Source organism: Petromyzon marinus, chromosome 58, assembly GCF_048934315.1.
Source record: "Petromyzon marinus isolate PM22_M1 ecotype Great Lakes invasive population chromosome 58, UKy_Petmar_22M1.pri1.0, whole genome shotgun sequence".
Classification (NCBI taxonomy): Eukaryota; Metazoa; Chordata; class Hyperoartia; order Petromyzontiformes; family Petromyzontidae; genus Petromyzon; species Petromyzon marinus.
The window spans coordinates 4,421,146-4,443,468 of record NC_133724.1 but is presented as its reverse complement, the minus strand read 5'-3'; the positions used below and the strand labels follow the sequence as shown (position 1 = coordinate 4,443,468).

General features: G+C 51.2%; 1 protein-coding gene and 1 non-coding gene across 2 annotated transcripts; one reads left to right on the top strand and one right to left on the bottom strand.

Moving 5' to 3' along the window:
- Positions 1-596: 596 nt before the first annotated feature.
- Positions 597-668, bottom strand: TRNAT-CGU (transfer RNA threonine (anticodon CGU)). The gene has a single exon. It is a non-coding gene; the product is annotated as a tRNA-Thr (tRNA).
- Positions 669-1,237: 569 nt separating this feature from the next.
- Positions 1,238-18,906, top strand: MRPL17 (mitochondrial ribosomal protein L17). Its single transcript, XM_032976141.2, has 3 exons — positions 1,238-1,576; positions 15,200-15,268; positions 16,595-18,906. The coding sequence occupies exons 1-3, from the start codon at positions 1,403-1,405 to the stop codon at positions 16,889-16,891; spliced, it is 540 nt and encodes a 179-aa protein (XP_032832032.2). The 5' UTR covers positions 1,238-1,402; the 3' UTR covers positions 16,892-18,906.
- The last annotated feature ends 3,417 nt before the right edge of the window (positions 18,907-22,323 follow it).

Sequence of the window (22,323 nt, the reverse complement as noted above, 5' to 3'; positions counted from 1 at the left end):
GGGGGGAGGGGCAGAGCTTTGTGACGTCATATTTGATGGGGGGGTCTGACTTTTTGTGACGTCGTGTGACGAAGGGGAGGGAGGGGGGGGTAAAAAATCGTCCAAAATCGCGTGACGTCATTTATGGACGGCCCCTTACGTGTTCATATCTATTGTCTTTCTTACCATTGTATCTATTTTAAACTCATATCGGGTTTGTGTGTATCGTTTGTTTTTGCAACTTGCTGAGCCCCCCGTACCGATACTGGGACATCTGTTGGAAAAGAGCTTTATAGCTCATCGGATTTCTCCCGCAATACAAATACATATTCTGACACTGCGTGGGGTGATGCATTAAACACGCGCAGTATTTTCACAGTTGAAGTTGTATGCAGTGTATAATGTAGTGTATGTAATATTTTAACCCTGAAATCAACCATAGATTTAAAAAAAAAGAATTGGAGCAAATTTGGCCAGATCGGTCCCGGGACCGCCGGATAATATCGATGATGATCAGCTGTATATTTAAAAACGCTTCAAATTATTATTTTTTAGTTTAAAACGCAAAGGGTGTGGGGGGGGAATGATTAGTTTTTATTTTAAAATATCTACGGTCGAGGCACGGGCGGGGTTCGAACCCGCGGTCTTCGGTTTACGAGACCGACGCCTTACCACTTGGCCACCGCGCCGCAGAGCAAACACTAATAAGGAACACGTTAAATGTATATTTGTGAGAAAGCGTTTATTTTTATTAGTAATACAATCGACTTTTTTTTGGGGTCCAGTTTGGCGACCCGTACACGAAGTGTCACGTGACACACAACCTCCACACCTCTCGGCCAACGCCGTCGGCCGCCATCTTACTCAGGGAGCGACACCCGCCACTCTGTGACGCGTGTCGTAATATCCGGCGTCTCATACCAAAATTTATATCGATTTTAAAAAAAAAAACCCGTAAGGCGCTTAACAACCATCGTACGTAGGAACCGTTTTATTCATGAATATATCGAAGAAAAAAACCCACACGCGAGATGACAGTCGTTAAAATTAATCACCTCGTGTCGTGCGACCGAGTAAAAAAAGTTTTAAAAAAGAGAACGCATACTCTTTGGTTACTTCGGTAAAAAGTCACGTAGGTATAAAATAAAATAAACCACGGACGTTTCGATTGCAACACAAGCGTCCGTGAAAAATAAACCCTTAACCAAGATGGCCGCGCGTGGCTTCGCGAGTGTCCCCTTCGCGACCCTCCCACCCCCCGGCTACGGGACGCGTTGGGGTCATTTGGCGCGCACGCGTTGAAGGGAGTGAGGCTCACTTCGCTCCTGGGAGGCTTCTCCTTCTTCTTCTTGTTCTTAGTTGGCTCACCTTTCGTGAGGCGAAGAAAAATAAGAATTCGTCGACATCCAAAAACAGAAAATCGATGAGGCTGACGCAGCTGCTGCTGATGCGTCACGGGCGCGCGCGGCGGCAGTTGGGGCGCGAGCCGGGCGCGCGCCTCGACCTCCTGCGGCTGCTCGTCACGGGCCTCGTGCGGCACGAGCGCGTGCAGACCACGGGGGCGCGCGCGAGGGAGGCCGCCACCTACGCCGAGAAGGTGGGCGACCGCCCCCCACCCAACACCCACAACTGTCACCCCTCCACCCGATTGTCACCCCCGTTGTCACCCGCCCCCTATTGTCCCCCCCCCCCCGCCATTGTCACCCCCCCCCATTGTCCCCCCCCCCCCCATTGTCCCCCCCCCATTGTCCCCCCCCCATTGTCAACCCCCCCATTGTCACCCCACCCCCCATTGTCACCCCCCCATTGTCACCCCCCAATTGTCACCCCCCCCCCCACTGTCACCCCCCCACCCCCCAACCATCACCCCCCCCCACTATAAAACTCCCCATCTACTATTCACGCCCTGCCCACCCAACTATCACCCCCCCACCCAACTATCACCCCCCCACCCAACTGTCACCCCCCACCCAACTATCACCCCCCCACCCAACTGTCACCCCCCCACCCAACTATCACCCCCCCACCCAACTATCACCCCCCCACCCAACTGTCACCCCCCCACCCAACTATCACCCCCCCACCCAACTATCACCCCCCCACCCAACTATCACCCCCCCACCCAACTATCACCCCCCACCCAACTATCACCCCCCACTCAACTGTCACCCCCCCACCCAACTATCACCCCCCCACCAAACTATCACCCCCCCACCCAACTATCACCCCCCCACCCAACTATCACCCCGCACGCAACTATCACCCCCCCCCCCCACCCAACTGTCACCCCCCCCCCCACCCAACTATCACCCCCCACCCAACTATCACCCCCCCACCCAACTGTCACCCCCCCACCCAACTATCACCCCCCCACCCAACTATCACCCCCCCACCCAACTGTCACCCCCCCACCCAACTATCACCCCCCCACCCAACTATCACCCCCCCACCCAACTATCACCCCCCACCCAACTATCACCCCCCCACCCAACTATCACCCCCCCACCCAACTATCACCCCCCACCCAACTATCACCCCCTCCACCCAACTATCACCCCCCCACCCAACTATCACCCCCCCACCCAACTATCACCCCCCCACCCAACTGTCACCCCCCCACCCAACTATCACCCCCCACCCAACTATCACCCCCCCACCCAACTATCACCCCCCACCCAACTATCACCCCCCACTCAACTGTCACCCCCCCACCCAACTATCACCCCCCCACCAAACTATCACCCCCCCACCCAACTATCACCCCCCCACCCAACTATCACCCCGCACCCAACTATCACCCCCCCCCCCACCCAACTGTCAACCCCCCCCCCCCACCCAACTGTCACCCCCCCACCCAACTATCACCCCCCCACCCAACTATCACCCCCCACCTAACTGTCACCCCCCCCACCCAACTGTCACCCCCCCCCACCCAACTATCACCCCCCACCCAACTATCACCCCCCACCCAACTGTCACCCCCCCACCCAACTGTCACCCCCCCCACCCAACTGTCACCCCCCCACCCAACTGTCACCCCCCCCCCCATCCAACTGTCACCCCCCCACCCAACTGTCACCCCCCCACCCAACTATCACCCCCCCAACTGTCACCCCCCACCCAACTGTCACCCCCCCACCCAACTGTCACCCCCCCATCCAACTGTCACCCCCCCACCCAACTGTCACCCCCCACCCAACTGTCACCTCCCACCCAACTGTAACCCCCCCACCCAACTGTCACCCCCCCATCCAACTGTCACCCCCCCACCCAACTGTCACCCCCCCATCCAACTGTCACCCCCCCATCCAACTGTCACCCCCCCACCCAACTATCACCCCCCACCCAACTATCACCCCCCACCCAACTGTCACCCCCCCACCCAACTATCACCCCCCATCCAACTATCACCCCCCCACCAAACTATCACCCCCCCACCCAACTATCACCCCCCCACCCAACTATCACCCCGCACCCAACTATCACCCCCCCCCCCCACCCAACTGTCACCCCCCCCCCCACCCAACTGTCACCCCCCCACCCAACTATCACCCCCCCACCCAACTATCACCCCCCACCTAACTGTCACCCCCCCCACCCAACTGTCACCCCCCCCACCCAACTGTCACCCCCCCCCACCCAACTATCACCCCCCACCCAACTATCACCCCCCACCCAACTGTCACCCCCCCACCCAACTGTCACCCCCCCACCCAACTGTCACCCCCCCACCCAACTGTCACCCCCCCCCCCATCCAACTGTCACCCCCCCACCCAACTGTCACCCCCCCACCCAACTATCACCCCCCCAACTGTCACCCCCCACCCAACTGTCACCCCCCCACCCAACTGTCACCCCCCCCATCCAACTGTCACCCCCCTACCCAACTGTCACCCCCCACCCAACTGTCACCTCCCACCCAACTGTAACCCCCCCACCCAACTGTCACCCCCCCATCCAACTGTCACCCCCCCACCCAACTGTCACCCCCCCATCCAACTGTCACCCCCCCACCCAACTATCACCCCCCACCCAACTATCACCCCCCACCCAACTGTCACCCCCCCACCCAACTATCACCCCCCATCCAACTGTCACCCCCCCACCCAACTATCACCCCCCACCCAACTGTCACCCCCCCACCCAACTATCACCCCCCTACCCAACTGTTACCCCCCCCCACCCAACTATCACCCCCCACCTCGCCTCACAACTACCTGACCCGGCCACCAGTAATAACCTCTACGAGTTTGGCTAAAACACGTGGAAATGTGCAGCGGTAGCCAAATAAACTCCTCAACGGTTCTAGACGCACGCTTCTACCCGAGCTCGCCCGCAGGCATGGCCTGGAGTTAGGTGGCCCCGTGGCCTGTCGGCAAGGCCATTGGCGGTCACGCATTCGTGGACGTGGTGTGGCCGGAGTCGCCGCGGGCCGGGCCCGAACGCCCGGCAGGAATCAACCGTGCGTCTGCGCGCCGTGGCTTGCACCGTCCTCCGGTATTTTTTTGTTTTCCCCCCTCCACGTTTGGGAACACGCTTTGAGATGATTTACATTTCTTTTTTCGCCTGCTATAAATGCCCACATGATGGGGGCCCACTTTGTTGAGCTTTCATTTGTGGCCAGGTCGATTCTGAAAAATAAGGTCATATCTCACTGGGCTTTGCCTGGTAGGGTGGGTTTAGTGTTATTGGTATGTGTTTGGGTGATTTGTTCACCTTTCTTGTACTTTGCACTCCCATCGTGGTTTTTGTCGCTGTTTGTTGTCGTTGTTGTTGTTACCCTCTGCCCCTACTGGACATCTGTGAAAAAGAGCTGTGTAGCTTATGGGATTCCTCCAGTGTAAAGAAATATTTTATTTCTGATAACCACGTCGCATATAGAGCAGTGTCCTTCGCTCATTTTCAGGGTCGGGATTTGGCCGAGGTGGGAGGTGCACTTTCGCCGATAAAACATCATCGGTGTGAGGAGGAGGGCCGCCACACATTTGTAACCATTGGGTTTGTGACAGCACCACGATGATGATGATGATGGGAGGGGGTTGTTGTCAATATTTTTGTATTGTTGGGGGCCGCACTAAAGGCCACCAGGGGCCCGCCAGTGGCACGCGGGGCCTTGCAATGAAGAACACTGACATAGAGGACTGCAGAGCTTGGGCAATTGTGGGTAGTGCCAGGTTCCAAAGCTGTGCAAGTTGTAAGTTGAAGTAATCAGTACTCTTGGTGTATTGCATGGTGGCTCAATTTGAAACTAAACTATTGTTTTTATTTCATCAGGCAAGGCCCGCTGAGGTATATATTCATGTAGCTCTTTTTCAGAGGCGACCTGGCCACAAATGATAGCTCAGCGAAGTTGCCTTATCACGTGCACATTCATAACAGCCAAATAGTCTACAAAGGCATGTTTCTAAATGTGGAGGGGAAAAGCCAGAGGTCACCCGGCGGAAAATACTTGGAATCCAACACTTTCTGTACATTCTTTTACACGCTTTTGTTTAACTCACTCTGTCTGTTGTCCTATCCTCAAATCTTGTAACTCAATTTTAACCCACTTGCCAATGTGCTATCGACTGCAAACTTGGTATACGTATGTCATACTGATGACAATACGATATTCTATCATTAAAAAGAAAAAAAAAATTTAAACGATCTTTTTTATATGTTATTTTTCGGCTTGGGTCTAATTATCCACGCTCAACCGACGTTGGCTGTAAATCACCACGGTTACTTACGTTGTGGCGAGCTTCGGGGGCCACTTCCTGGAGTCGTGGAGTTCTGCCACTACTAGTACGGTACATTTCATTAAAGCGTGTTTTAAAAAAAAAGTATTTTTAAATATTACTTATTTCTTTCGTTATTGTTACGCTCGTTTTCTCAAGCCTCGCCCGTCGAGACTTTTTAACACCCAGGGTCTTGCAGTAGGGGGCGACTTTGTCCAAAATTGAGTAAATTGTAGATAATATAATTCTCCGGCGTTAGGAGGGTGTTTGGCCCAATACCAAGTTACATTGCGTGTGAGCGTGTCCGTGTGTTTTTGTTAGGTTAATTGTCACTTGTGTAAGAGCTTCAGGTTTCAAGTTTATTTTGCAATCAGTTGATGGTCTCAGCCAGATCACCAGTGACTAACACAGAATCAGAAGTTTATTTCCCCAAGTGAAGCCCATTGAGCTAAGACTTGGCCGGCAGACACACAGATACCCATAGGCTTCCATAGACGTGTCGACTTAGAGAGCCATAGACTCGCATGAACAAAACAAATAATGAACCCCCGTATAGCCTTCAACAGACTGTTGGGGCAAGTGCTGTTAGCGAGCACGAGGTGGGTGTCCAACACCCGTAAACTCACGTAGAGACCCATAGACTCACATAGAGACCCATAGACTCACATAGAATCCCATAGACTTTCATAGAGACCCTTAGACATAGAGACCCGTAGACTTGTCTGACTTGTGTTTAGACCGGCATGGTCGCAGCCTGGGCTCAAATGACTCGCACAGAGATGCGTAGACTTCCGTGGGGACCCGTGGCTCACATTGACTGAGTAGCGGTTAAACTGGGTTCTCAAGTGCGTTGATTTGATGGTCTCAGCCCGGTCACCAGTAACTCGCGTATAGACCCTTAGACGTGCATAGAGACGCGTAGACTTGGACAGGCTAATTTGATATTAAACTAGGATTCACAGTGTGGCTGGACAGTTGGAATGTTGCTTTTGTGCTGTTTTGTGACTTTTGGAAAAAAGCACGCATCCTGAACGGGCCAAGCTGTCAGCATCATCACCAGCCATGATCAATCCACTGCTGGATAAAGGCCCGCCACAAGCCATGATCAAATCACATTGCTGCTATGTAACGGTCCACCTTAGTCGTGTTCGTGTGTCCGTTGAACTTCTTTCGCGCCGTACGTAGCCAACCGTGCCAATCGGAGGTGCGGAGGAAGTACAACAAACTTAAACAAACAGAGGTTCTAACGAGCCGATTCCATCGCTCCATCTACACGGTGGACGCCCTCATTGCTTGGCTGCCACTGCGTGATTAGTCATGGACATGGACCCATCTTCGCTTTTGAGCCATGACCTATCCTTGCCCAAGCCCACTTACCCACCATAACAGTCTAAGAAAGATACCATTAGCAGTGTGTGTTTCTCTAATCCATTGTGTTCCTCTTTCTGCCTCTCGGTGTAATTCCGAGTGTGCTCTCTCCGGTCCTGAGCTGTCCTATATATAAAAAAAAAATGTGTGACCCGTCTATCTCGCGCCTCCCAATTCGCACGGATGGCGACATACGGTGCGGAACAAGGTCAACATACGTACGTACGTCTCTCCGTCTCTCTGTCAACCGTTTCCATGGCGCCTCCACTCATGCTCTCTCTCGCCGGCCCCCGAATGGTCGCAGCAGCGCAGAGCCGCGGCACACTTCGCGTTTGAATCAGCGCTGAGCAACGGTGAAAAGTACTGTCAAGGCCATTCCACGCGCTCCGTTACCCACCTACCCACGCAACCGTCCCCCACCCCCCCCCCCCTTTCTATCCCTTCACCATGACCCGGCAGATGGATTCACCTGTGCCGCTGGCCCGGCGTCATCGGCGTCATTATCCTCCAAAATCCGGCCTTCAAAAAGCCTCCCGGCGGAGATGATGAACACGGGTCCCGTAGCACGTGACTCGGAACGCAAACGCGGCCGCACAGTGGCCCCCGATGCCCCCGCTAATCCGTGTGCTCTTGGCTTGTGCGCCGGTTCGGCTTTTGCCTAAAGCCCTCGTTTTTTCTAATTGGGTTCGCGAGAGCGGTGACGGTGGCGAGCGGGCGATGGCTTTTGATTGTTTGTGTCAGCGCGTTGGCAACGTGTGTCCGTGCGTACGTACGCAGAACTAGAACAGCAGCAGCGGGCTCGTATCTAGGTCACTGTTGCAAATGAGGCTGCCCTGGTCTCTTGAGTTCTCTACTGCAATTCAACTCACCACTCTGCACTACTGCAATTCAACTCACCGCTACTCTTCCAATTGAGCTCACCACTCTGCATTACTGCAATTCAACTCACCACTCTGCACTACTACAATTCAACTCACCACTCTGCATTACTGCAATTCAACTCACCACTCTGCACTACTACAATTCAACTCACCACTACTCTTCCAATTGAGATCACCACTCTGCACTACTGCAATTCACCTCACCAATACTCTTCAAATTGAGCTCACCACTCTGCATTACTGCAATTCAACTCACCACTCTGCACTACTACAATTCAACTCACCACTACTCTTCCAATTGAGCTCACCACTCTGCACTACTGCAATGAAACTCACCACTACTCACTATTGCAATTCAACTCACCACTCTGCACTACTCCAATTCAACTCACCACTACTTAATAGTTAAATAGTTCAAATTGAATCTACCGGCAACTGCTTTTGTAAAATGCAGCAGCGCCCTCCATCACAACGATGGCCCCGTGCTCCACGAACAATATCGCCAACACGGAATGTGCCCGTTTATCATTATAACTACTGCACCACCATCATCATCATCATGGTAATAAATCCATTCATCATCAGCACCCGCAGTGGAGTAAACAATAGCGCCAACACGGAATGTGCTCGTTTATCATTATAACTACTGCACCACCACCACCATCATTGCAATCCATTCATCATCAGCACCGGCAGTGGAGTAAACTGAACGAAAAGTATAAAGTATTTTCGTTTACCAGGTAAGGCCCACTGAGCTATGTAGCTCTTTTTCATAAGCGACCAGGCTATCGCAAATTATAGCTCAACGAAGTGGCTTATCATCACGTGGAAATTCATAGCCGCGAAATAAATAAAAATGCGCGTTGTCGATTCCCAATGTGAAGGTAAAAACTGGAGGACCCAGAGAAAAATCCACGCGACCACGGGGAGAGTGAGAGAGAGAGAGAGAGACACGCAAACTCCAAATATACAGCAGCAGCAGGCGTCAGGGTCGGGGTCGAACCCACGAACTCCTGCGTACCAGGCGAGGCAGTCAACATCTCCTAGCCACCGTGGTGCCCCGTGAGCGCCGTCACACGATCGTTCGCGAGAGCCGCGTTGAGGTAGCGCCGCTCTGTAAGTCGCGGTGCGGTGACAGTGGTGCTATAGTGCACCCGGCCGCTCACCCGGCCGCTCAACCGGCCAGCGGCCCATCCGGCCAGCGGCCCATCCGGCCAGCCGCCCGCCTGGCCAGCCGCCTGCCCGCCCGGCCAGCCTCCCGCCCACCGGGCCAGCCACCCGCCCACCGTCTCGCCCGCAATCCGATCAGCCGGGATTATCTCCCGGTTGAAACACACGAAGACGCCATGGTTTCCCCCACCCGACCCCGTTCACCCCCACCCCCCCCCTTCCCGCCCAGTGCCCCCGCCAACTCCAGCACATGGCGCTAATTCCCTCCCGTGTCAGCGGAATAGGCTTTGGGTAAAGCCACGTGAAGAGAGATATTTGACTCGGACTGGCTGAACAAGGCTTGGGAGAGCCGTGTGTGTGTCTGTGTGTGTGGGGAGCGCTAGTGTAGTGGTTAGCGCGCTGCGCTATGAACCCGGCGACCCGAGATCGATTCCCGTTCACGGCCAACGCCAGTGACGATTATTTGAACCGGTCCCTGGGCCTCCCTTAGGTCGACTGAGCCTCAAATGAGTACCCGGTGCGATGTGTAAACATCAGGCGTTGGTGTTGGCCACCCACCCCCTCGTGTACCGTTCCGGCCTTCATAGGTGCTCACTAATAGCACTTGCCCCAACAGTCTGTTAAGGCGATACGGTGGACCTTTGTGTGTGTACTTGTCTGTGTGTGTGTGTGTGCGTCTGTTTGCATGTGTGCATGTGTCCGTGCGTGCGTGTGTCCGTCTGTGCGTGCGTGTGTCCGTGTGTGCGTGCGTGTGTCCGTGTGTGCGTGCGTGTCCTTGTGTCCGTCCGTGCTTGTTTTTTTTCATACTGCTGTCACCCGCGAAGCAATAGGGAGCGGTGGTGCAGCGGTTAGCACGCTGCGCTACGAACCCGGCGACGCGAGTTCGATTTCCGCTCACGGCCAACGCCAGTGACGGATGCCTGAGCCGGTCCTGCGCCTTACCTAGCCTCGACTCAGCCTGAAACGAGAACCTGGTGCAGTGTGTGCTAAACACCAGCACAGGGGAGACAAAGGTGGCGGGGCGTGGTGCCGGCAACACCCCCTCGCGTGCCACAGCGCCGGTTTGCATAGGTGCTGCTACTCGCTAATAACAGCATTTGCCCCAACAGTCTGTTAAGGCTGCACAGGAGATCTTTGGCTCTCATAGAGCCATCGAGGGCCCCACCACTTCCCCGTATCTGCCAAAGCAACCGCGGTTGCTTCCATCGCCCACTTCATAGCGGCGTCCCCCCCCCCCCCCCCGCTGCTGGGCACGCCCCTCCCACGCGTGGGACATCCACGGTTGGTGAGCCACAGTGCAGTGCCTGTGGCCACCCTCACCACGGTGGCGAGGAGATGTTAACTACCTCGCCTGTTATGCAGGAGGTCGTGGGGTCGATCACGACCCCTGACGCCTGCTGCTGTATATTTTGAGTTTGCGTGTCTCTCCATCATCATCATCACGGTGGCTAGGAGATGTTGACTACCTCGCGTGGTGTACAGGAGGTCGTGGGTTCGATCCCGACCCTGATGCCTGCTGCTGTATATTTTGAGTTTGCGTGTCTCTCTCATCATCATCACGGTGGCTAGGAGATGTTATCTCCCTCGCCTATTATACAGGAGATCGTGGGGTCGACCACGACCCTGACGCCTGGCTGCTGTATTTGGAGTTTGCGTGTCGTTATCACCGTGGTCGCGTGGATTTTTCTCCGGCTCCTCCGGTTTTTCTCTCTCCACGTTTTAGAATCAACGTCGCGTGTTTAGGGGTTATTTGGCCGCTGCTATAAATTCCTACGCGACGATGAGCCACTTGGGTGAGCTATCATTTGTGATGCCCACGTCGCATCTGAAAAAAATATGGACAGCTCAGTGGTGCCTTACCTGGTAAAATAAAAAAAACAATTTGTTTAATTTAACACCTAGTAGGAGTAGGCTTTCACGACCAATATACCTCCTATAATCACCCAGGAACGTCTGTCCTTAACGCTCGTGACGTCACTCCACATCGACCAGCCCCCCTCATTAATATTCATGAGCAGGTGATGTCCTCCAAATGGACACCCCCCCCCAACCCTCATTAATAATCATGAGTAGGTGACGTCACTCAACATTGAACAGCCCCCCTCATTAATAATCATGAGCAGATGACGTCCTCCAAATGCACACCCCCCCCCCCCCCATTCATAATAATTAGCGGCGGACGTCACTCCACATGGGGGGGGCGAGGCGCCTCCTCCCCCCCCCCCCCTCGGCGTCAACTCACAACCCTCACTACAAAGGCAGAACCCTCATCACGTCACGTGATCTCCGTGACGCTGCTGTTGAGACATCGAAGTAAAAAGGACGTCGTGATGAACAAGGTGATTATAACCTTTCAATGAAATAGGTCCGCGTCACCGCGCCCTTACAAACTGCACGCGCACTCATGCAATGAATACATCACGTCGCGCCCTGTGCTTTACGCTTTGCAAAGTTTCAGATGTACTGCAATACACACTCTTTGGTTTTATTCGGTAAAGTCACGTAGGTAAAACAAATTAAAATAAATTTAAATGAAATAAAACAATTAAAACACGACGTTTCGGAGGCAACGCAAGCTTCCGTCTTCAGTCACAGCAAAATCGCCGCGCAGCGATTTTGCTGTGACTGGTCCCACCTGAAGACGGAAGCTTGCGTTGCCTCCGAAACGTCGTGTTTTAATTGTTTCATTTCATTTAAATTTATTTTAATTTGTTTTACCTACGTGGCTTTACCGAATAATATCAAAGAGCATGAATCCTTGCAGTCACGAAAGCTTCAAATCTAGCATACTGCAATACACCCATCCTTGGACGGGCAAGAGGCGAGTTATCCATAATAGAGGTTTCCTGGTTAGAGCGCGGACATATAAATGTGTCGTTAAACCTGCCACCACCCGACACAACCAATTAGTAAGATCTGTCACGTGAACAAAACGTGGCCAGTTCGTTACTCGTACAGCGCACACCGATTGTGTGTTGGAGAGTAAACCCACTACAACGTTTACAATTATAGTGTAGTGTATAGTGTATCGTGGAGTGTATAGTGTAGTGTAAAGTGTAATGTGTAGTGTAAAGTGTAGTATTCTAGTTCAGCGCACACCGATTGTGTGTTGGAGAGTAAACCCACTACAACGTTTACAATTAGAGTGTAGTGTATAGTGTATCGTGGAGTGTGTAGTGTAATGTAAAGTGTAATGTGTAGTGTAAAGTGTAGTATTCTAGTTCAGCGCACACCGATTGTGTGTTGGAGAGTAAACCCACTACAAGATTTACAATTATAGTGTAGTGTATAGTGTAGTGTATAGTGTAGTGTATAGTGCAGTGTATAGTGCAGTGTATAGCGTAGTGTATAGTAGTGTAGTGTATAGCGTAGTGTATAGTGTAGTGTATAGTAGTGTAGTGTATAGCGTAGTGTATAGTGTAGTGTATAGTGTAGTGTATAGTAGTGCAGTGTATAGTGCAGTGTATAGTGTAGTGTATAGTGTAGTGTATAGTCGTGTAGTGTATAGTGTAGTGTATAGTAGTGTAGTGTATAGTGTAGTGTATAGTAGTGCAGTGTATAGTGGTGTAGTGTATAGCGTAGTGTATAGTGTAGTAAACCCACTACAACATTTACAATTCGAGTCCCGTGACGTTTCGCCAATAATTACAACAACAACGAGCAGCATTAGGCAGACTCCGACTGTCTACAGCTATGGCTGTCCTCATGATGATGATGTTAGAATTGGCATGTTTTGTTTACGTGACAAACCTTACTAATTGGAGGTGGTGGGTTTAACGACACATTTATATTTACACGATCTAACCCACAAACCTCTATGATGGGAGTTTTAGTTGAATCGTTTTAGTAACCACGCCGGACAGCCTAGGGCACCGCGCCACTTGCGAAGCCATTATCCATCACTCGCACGGCTCACGAACTCAAACCCGGGACCGACACAGGGACTCCTGTTCTTATTACGAACCAGTTAGGTTCCAGAGGTCTGTTCGTAAGTCGATTTGTTCGACTTCATTCCTGTTGATTCCAAATATGTTTCCAAATATGTTGTACGGCGTGTACACTCAACACGGGGAATGGCTTTACAAGTTGTATCATCTCCTGTAGACGTAGACAACACTGGCCCTTCACGTTCTGCAGATGTAGATGCCACTGGTTCTTCATGTTCTGCAGATGTAGATGTCACTGGTTCTTCAGGTTCTGCAGATGTAGATGCCACTGGTTCTTCAGGTTCTGCAGATGTAGATGTCACTGGTTCTTCAGGTTCTGCAGATGTAGATGCCACTGGTTCTTCAGGTTCTGCAGATGTAGATGTCACTGGTTCTTCAGGTTCTGCAGATGTAGATGTCACTGGTTCTTCACGTTCTGCAGATGTAGATGGCACTGGTTCTTCACGTTCTGCAAATGTAGATGCCACTGGTTCTTCACGTTCTGCAGATGTAGATGCCACTGGTTCTTCACGTTCTGTAGATGTAGATGCCACTGGTTCTTCACGTTATACAAATGTAGAAGCCACTGGTTATTCACGTTCTGTAGATGTAGATGCCACTGGTTCTTCACGCTCTGCAGATGTAGATGCCACTGGTTCTTCACGCTCTGCAGATGCAGATGCCACTGGTTCTTCACGTTCTGCAGATGTAGATGCCACTGGTTCATCACGTTCTACAGATGTAGATGCCACTGGTTCTTCACGCTCTGCAGATGTAGATGCCACTGGTTCTTCACGTTCTGCAGATGTAGATGCCACTGGTTCATCACGTTCTGCAGATGTAGATGCCACTGGTTCTTCATGTTGTGCCGATGTAGATGCCACTTGTTCTTTGTGTTCTGCAGATGTAGACTCCACTGATTCTTCACGTTCTGTAAATGTAGATGCCACTGGTTCTTCACGTTCTGTAGATGTAGATGCCACTGGTTCTTCACGTTATACAGATGTAGATGCCACTGGTTCTTCACGTTCTGCAGATGTAGATGCCACTGGTTCATCACGTTCTGCAGATGTAGATGCCACTGGTTCATCACGTTCTGCAGATGTAGATGCCACTGGTTCTTCACGTTCTGCAGATGTAGATGCCACTGATTCTTTACGTTCTGCAGATGTAGATGCCACTGGTTCTTCACGTTCTGGAGGTGTAGATGCCAGTGGTTCTTCACGTTCTACAGATGTAGATGTCACTGGTTCTTCACGTTCTGCAGATGTAGATGCCACTGGTTCTTCACGTTCTGCAGATGTAGATGCCACTGGTTCTTCACGTTCTACAGATGTAGATGCCACTGGTTCCTCACGTTCTGCAGATGTGGATGCCACTGATTCTTCACGTTCTGCAGATGTAGATGCCACTGGTTCTTCACGTTGTGTAGATGTAGATGCCACTGATTCTTCACGCTCTGCAGATGCAGACGCCACTGGTTCTTCACGCTCTGCAGATGCAGATGCCACCACCGCCATTTATTGCGCTTCGGTTGAAACTTACGACTCGGTTCCGAACGGGCAACTGGACACACGGACCGGTTTTTGTTCGTATCTCTGAAAGTTCGCAAGTCGAATGTCCGTAAGGAGAGGAGTCCCTGTGCTCAACACGTACTGGAGTAAGGAGATTGGCGCCGTTGGGCAGCCGCCACCCGCCAAGCGCGATCGATGCCACCTCCCCACCGCGCGGTCGCCTCGTCTCTAAGCTAAGCCGCCGCTCATCTCCCCCCCTGCCCCAGTTACCATCGCCGTCGGCATGGTGACCCCCAAGGGGGGCGGCCGTTGCCATGGGCGTCGCGGCTAGCGCACCACCGGAGGTCGCCGGCTCTGGTTCGATCTCCCGCCGTGGCCATCCCTCCCCCCACGCCCCCTCTGCCCAGCCTGCAGTGTCAACGGATACGCCGCAGTTGGTCCGTCGGCAGGTCACGGTGGCAAGATGGCGTGTCTCTGTTTCATCATCATCACGGTGGCTAGGAGATGTTGACTACCTCGCCTGGTCTACAGGAGGTCGTGGGGTCGATCGTGACCCTGCCGCGTTGACGCCGACCGCCGTGCGTGCCCTGTGTTTTCAAACCTCTCCTCTCTCCCCTCTTCCCCCCGCGTGCCCCCCCCGCAGCTCATCGACTACGCCAAGCGCGGTGACGGGGATGAAACTGCCATGAAGATCGCCAGCTTTTGGCTCACGGTAGGCCCCCAGTGTGCGACGCACCGCCTCGCTCTGTAGGGCGCCAGGGTGGCCAGGAGATGTTGGCTGCCTCGCCTGGTGTACAGGAGGTCGTGGGTTTGATCCCGACCCTGGCGCCTGCTGCTGTATATTTGGAGTTTGCGTGTCTCTCTCTCATGATCATCACGGTGGGTAGGAGATGTTAACTACCTCGCCTGGTGTGCAGGAGGTCGTGGGTTTGATCCCGACCCTGATGCCTGCTGCTGTATATTTGTAGTTTGCGTGTCTCTCTCTCTCTCATCATCATCACGGTGGCTAGGAGATGTTAACTACCTCGCTGGGTATACAGGAGGTCGTGGGTTCGATCCCGACCCTGACGCCGGCTGTACTGGACATCTGTGAAAAAGAGCTTTTAAAACCCCTTCATAGCTCACCGGATTCCTCCAGTATACATAAATATTCTGATTCTGTATATTTAGAGTTTGCTTGTCTCTCTCCCGGCGGTCCTGTGGATTTTTCTCCGGGTCCCCCGTTTTTTTCCCTGCACACTTAGAATCCACATCACCATGCGTTCAGAGTAATTTTTCTGCTGTAAACTTCCGCACGATAAGCCACTTCGCCTGGCTATCATCTGCGCTGGGCAGGCCGCTTCTGAAAAAGAGCTCAGTTTGGTGCCTGACCTGGTAAAATAAAAATAAAAACATTGACGAGTTCTCCAGATTCCCCCCACGACTAAAAGAAAATGGCCTTGGCGAAATATTGCAGTGCTGAAAAATTCCATCCATTGGGATCACACGCACAGCAGGAGCAGCAACATCGTCATCCTCCCGCGAAAACTTGTCAGGACCATCCCCGCAAAATCAGAATCTTTATTTAGACTGCCTGGAGGAATCCGATGAGCCATGAAGCTCTTTAATCACCGGATGTTCCAGTCTAGAGTGTTGATCCTCGGTGATGCTTCTCTGGGTAAAGCAGCGTAATTATAATTTTAGAAAAAATATACATATAATATCGTTTCGGTTTAATGCGTAGCCTTTCGCGAACAATATTAACAACGCGTATGTATGTTGAACTTCTTTCGCGCAGTACGTAGCCAGCCGTGCTCATCGGAGGTGCGGGGGGGGGGAAGGACAACGACAAACTAAACGCATTAACCATTCCGCGATCGATCCCAAACAAACATTTTAATAAGTTCCGTAATCTTTCAAATAAGTCCCGTCACTCCTGGATCGACAAATCGACGGGTGGGGGTGGGGGGGGGGGGATTTAAACGCACAGCCGAACGCGATCGCTTACCCCCCCCCCCCGCCCCCCACCCTTCACCGCCTCTCCTCCTCCCCCTGCCAGGAGAAGGACCTGGTCCCGAAGCTCTTCAAAGTCCTGGCCCCGCGCTTCCGGAGCGTGGAGGGCGGCTACGTGACGGTGCACCAGATCCCGAACCGCACCAACACGGACCGCGCCCAGATGGCCGTGATGGAGCTAGCGGGCAACCCGTACCCGCCGCTGGTGACGCGGCGGCGCGACCCGGAGTCGACGCTCCTCAACGTGCTCCTGCGGGGCTATCGCCTCGAGCTGGCCAGGGAGAAGGCGGCCGCCACCTCTTCGTCGTCGTCGGCGGCGGCGGCGGCGACGTCCTCGCCTTAACCTCTCCCCCCTCTTTCTCCTGTTTCCGAGACGTTTTGCGAGTTGTGGTGTGGGGGGATCTCCCCCCCCTCCCCTCTCCACCACCACCCCGGTTAACACCGCTGAATGTCGGGAAATGCGCTGCGGGAACGGCCCGCCGGTAGTTTCGTTCAGGAGGGGCGTAGCGGCAAGCTCGGCGTTTTTTTTTATTTCGCGAAGGCGTCACGGACAACCGTGGGCGCCGCCGAAACCGGTGGCCACGAGCCCTAGGCCATGCGGGAACCTCGGCAACCGACGAGGTCGGCTTCTTTTGATTGAAAGCTTTCGTGACTGCAGGGATTCATAGTCTTGGTTCTTTCGGTAAAGTCACCACGTAGAAGGGAAACAATAAAATAATAAAAATATGAAACAATTTCCCTTCTACGTGACTTTACACCACTGTTATATATACTTGGTTCTTTCGGTAAAGTCACGTAGAAGGGAAACAATAAAGTAATAAAAATATAAACCAATTTCCCTTCTACGTGACTTTACACCACTGTTATATTCTTGGTGCTTTCGGTAAAGTCACCACGTAGAAGGGAAACAATAAAATAATAAAAATATGAAACAATTTCCCTTCTACGTGGCTTTACACCACTGTTATATTCTTGGTTCTTTCGGTAAAGTCACCACGTAGAAGGGAAACAATAAAATAATAAAAATATAAAACAATTTCCCTTCTACGTGACTTTACACCACTGTTATATATTCTTGGTTCTTTCGGTAAAGTCACCACGTAGAAGGGAAACTATGAAATAATAAAAATGTGAAACGATAAAATTCTCACGACGTTTCGACTGCAACGCAAGCAATGGTGACGATTGAATTATCGTTTCCCTTCTACGTGGTGACTTTACCGAAAGAACCAAGAATGTGAGAATTGTACTGTGTTTATAATTTTGTATTATTTTATTGTTTCCCTTCTACGTGGTGACTTTACCGAAAGAACCAAGAATATGAGAATTGTATTGTTTTATATTTTTTATCATTTTATTGTTTCCCTTCTACGTGGTGACTTTACCGAAAGAACCAAGAATATAACAGTGGTGTAAAGTCACGTAGAAGGGAAATTGTTTTATATTTGTATTATTTTATTGTTTCCCTTCTACGTGGTGGCTTTACCGAAAGAACCAATAATATGAAGTTTTGCTTCATTTCGTTTTTTCCCTCTCCGCGTTTGCGTTTTGATGATGCGCGCGCGCTGTACGTCATCGCAACGGGAGGGGGTGACATTGCAGCCGCGCGGTTGGCCCCAGGCCCAGGGTGGTTTGCCAGCTTCCGAAAGAAAGCTCCAGAAGATGCGGCGAGATGTGGCGATGATGCATCCTTCCTTCCAAAGTTGCCGCGAATGTCACTACTCGGCCAACCGGAGAGGTCAGATGGGCCTGGACCCCAGGGGGTCGGCAAAAAGCCCGATATCTCACGAGCCGCAATGCAATGCGGATAGGAGACGGTGGGACCCTTGAGTTAACAACGTCGCCGGACTGTCCTCGAAGTGCCGCGGGTTTTTGCCGACCCCCTGGCCTGCACGGCTATCGGCGCGGCCCAGTGGTGAGCGAGGCCCGTGCCACACGGTAAAGAGGGGCCCTGGGGTTCGACTCCCGACCCGGGTGCCCGCTTGCTTGAGTGGAGTTTGTGTTCCGGTTACGCCGTGTTCCGCGGTTTCTTGCCGCAGGTGAAACGGCGTCGGCCAAACGCTTCCCGCAGCAGCAGCAGCAGCAGCAGCACGAAATACTTCACTTAAATAATCGGCGGGCCCAGCTCGAGATGAGGAATCCCTTCGACCTTGCGAAGGGCAGCGACTCGCAACCTCCGTTGGTGTATGGCAGCCCGCTGCAATCAAGGCTAAAAATAATCGAAGTTTTTATTCGATTTTATTTTACCAACAAACGCCCCACCGGGCTACGTAGCCCTTCTTTCCTGATGCCCCGGTGCTTGCCGCGGGATGTGCCCTGCGTGGATGGTTTGACGGGCAATAAAACCGTTGAAGGTAACAGTGGGGTGCGTCTGCCTCGACTTTTGCCTGATTGGTGATCCAGAACTCGACGATTTTCCCTCCCCGCCGTCCCTCGCTCTTCTGTCGCTGCTACCGCCGTTGCCGTGTTCGCCGTGAACTTCAACCCATTGATCGCTCCGTCCACCGGACTGACTGGTCTCATCCACGCGGTGTTCGACCACGACCAACACTGCAGCTCACAACAACACACTCACCCACTCAAACGATCCACCCCCCCCCCCCCCCCCCCCCGATAGACTGTAACAGACTGTTGGGGGCCAAGTGCTGTTAGCGAGCACCTTTGAAGGCCGGCACGGTGGCACACGAGGGGGTGGGTGGCCAGCAACCACGCCTGGGCCGTCTTTGTCTCCCAGGTGGCGATGTTTTTTACACACAGCACCGAGGTGCTCATTTGAGGCTCAGTCGACCTAGGGGAGGCCCATGACCGGTTGAGATGATCGTCACCGGCGTTGGCCCTAAGCGGGTAATCGAACTTGGGTCACCGAGGTTCATGGCGCAGCGCTAACCGCTGCACCACCGCTCACACGCAGTGCCCGATGCTCCTCGTAGCAAAAGTATCATCATGCTACGGGCCCCGCACTTTCAAGGGCCCCGCGATAAACGCTTGCAAGCTATCGACTCCGGCTCAGTGATTCTGCACTTGCTCTATTACTCTAGTACTATACCGCCCTTCAACTTTCACGAACGACCGGGTGTCGAAGATTAGCGATTTTTTTTCGTACTGTCTGGGGCCGTATAGCAAAATGAAAAACAAAAATACAATTGCTTCACTGTGCCAAGTTCAAAACGTGCGTTTTAATATTTTTTTATAACAACATTTGCTGCAGGCCCCGCTCAACCACAAACTCCTTTTTTCCTCCACTCGGGCTGCTCCACGTTGGGATCCACCTCTTCATCAGCGCCTCTTTTGCTCCCGAGCACTTACAATCGGAACGTTGCTCATTCACCTTCGGTTGGTAGTCTCAAGCCTTGCCAGTCTTTTTTTTTTACTGCAGGAGGCATCCGAGGGGCTGTAAAGCAACAACAAAAACATTTTTTTTTGTTTATGGATGTCCAGTAGGGGCCACTGGTTAAGAACGTTACAGCATACTCTTTGGTTCTATTCGGTAAAGTCACCACGTAGGTAAAAAAAAATAAAACAACACAAATCACGACGTTACGGCCACAACACAAGTGGCCTTCATCAGGTGCATGGACCGTGCTGTCCAGAGGACAGCCAAGCCCAGGTTACGTCATGGTCAGCGATGTGACCCAGGCCCCTGAGAGCAACGTCTACTTGGGCAATTATATCATTAACTGGTATGTGTTTAGGTGTGACTGCAAAGTTTAGACCTTTAGCTAAAACGGATTTCAGACCATCGGAAATAGAACTGTTACTGCGATTAATTACGACTTTATTGAGAAACCAAACGCCATGTCTCGGACCGCATTCGTGAACACAAAGCAGACCTTAAACACGGTAGGACCAACACCTCGGCCGTGGCAGATCATTGTTCTAATTCAGTAGGCTCACATGACATTGACTTTTCCAAGACAGAGGTTCTTTGTAAGCCATCTGGCTTCCATGAGAGATTCGTTCATGAGGCTATCCACATATACAAGCACAGAGACAATTTCAACCGAGAAGATGGATTCTATCTTAGCAATCATTGGAAAGATTTGATAAACCATTTCAGGTCTTAATTGATTGTTCACGCTTACAGTGGCTTTCAAACAGCATACATTATAAAAAATGTCTCCCCCCTCCTCTTTTCAGAATATAGATGGACTAGTCCTGGGTAAACTGCCAAATCGTTGCGCGTGGCGCTAACGTTTTTTTTATAAATAAATAAATGCGCCGTTTAAAAATAAATTTATGCGAACCAACACACCTGAAGACGACCGTTTGAGTTATGGTCGAAACGTCGTGATAATTTTTTATTGTTTTATATATATTTTATTATTTTGTTGCTTCTCTTCAACGTGACTTTACCGAAAAAACTAAGAATATAGCACTAATTGTGTTATAACAACACTACCTACAACATCAGAGTGCAGCGCTACATTAAAAATACGCACTACAATGACAATAGTTTGAAGCGACTTGAAGCATGTTTTATTTTCAAAATGGAAATATGGTTTTGGGGGGGGGGGGCAGAGCTTTGTGACGTCATACTTGGGGGGGGGGGGTCTGACCTTTTGTGACGCTGGTTGGGAGGAGCAGAGCGCCTTGACAAAGGAGTTTACATATCAACAGAGTAAGTTAGCATATTGATGACATGTTCATCAATATGCTAAAGGAGTTTACATATCAACAGAGTAAGTTAGCATATTGATGACATGTTCATCAATATGCTAAAGGAGTTTACATATCAACAGAGGAAGTTAGCATATTGATGACATGTTCATCAATATGCTAAAGGAGTTTACATATCGACAGAGGAATTTGGCATATTGATGAACATTTGCCATCAATATACTAAAGGAGTTTACATATCGACAGAGGAATTTAGCATATTGATGACACATGTTCATTAGGACGCTGTTTTTCCGACAGCCTCTGTGTTCTTCACCTGAGGATGGCTGCTTGCGTTGTGGCCGAAACGTCGTTGAGAATTTTATTGTTAAAAAATTATTATTTTATTATTTTTCTTCTACGTGACTTTACCGAAAGAACCAAGAATAAGTGGGAGAGATCTCTTTGACTTTTTGGAAGCAACCGGATAATGTTGGAAGCGACCGGATAATGTTGTTAGCAACTGGATAATGTTGCAAGCGGCTGGATAATGTTGTAAGCAACTGGATAATGTTGTAAGCAACTGGATAATGTTGTAAGCAACTGGATAATGTAAGCAACTGGATAATGTTGTAAGCAACCAGATAATGTTGCAAGGGGCCGGATAATGTTGAAAGCAACCGGATAATGTTGGAAGCAACCGGATAATGTTGCAAGGGGCCGGATAATGTTGGAAGCAACCGGATAATGTTGGGAAGCAGCCGGATAATGTTGGAAGCAACCGGATAATGTTGGAAGCAACCGGATAATGTTGCAAGCAGCCGGATAATGTTGCAAGGGGCCGGATAATGTTGAAAGCAACCGGATAATGTTGGGAAGCAGCCGGATAAACGAGCGACGATCAACGGTTATGTTGATGTTATGATTATAATTTAATAGAGTTGGGTTAAATTTCGATTTAAAGCTTTCGTGACAGCAAGGATTAATCTTATTTCGTTCTTTCGGTAAAGTCACGTAGAATGAGGATAAAATAATAAATTGATAAAATAAAATAACACAATGATATTCTCACGACGTTTCGGCCACAACACATGAAGGCCGCTTGTGTTGTGTCCGAAACGTCGTGAGAATATTGTGTTATTTTATTTTATCAATTTATTATTTTATTCTCATTCTACG

Excerpts from the sequence above, each read along its gene's own strand:
- MRPL17 (XM_032976141.2), top strand. The coding sequence starts at position 1,403 with ATGAGGCTGACGCAGCTGCTGCTGATGCGTCACGGGCGCGCGCGGCGG. Across the intron at positions 1,577-15,199 it reads CCGCCACCTACGCCGAGAAG|CTCATCGACTACGCCAAGCG; the intron begins GTGGGCGACCGC and ends CCCCCCCCGCAG. Across the intron at positions 15,269-16,594 it reads TCGCCAGCTTTTGGCTCACG|GAGAAGGACCTGGTCCCGAA; the intron begins GTAGGCCCCCAG and ends TCCCCCTGCCAG.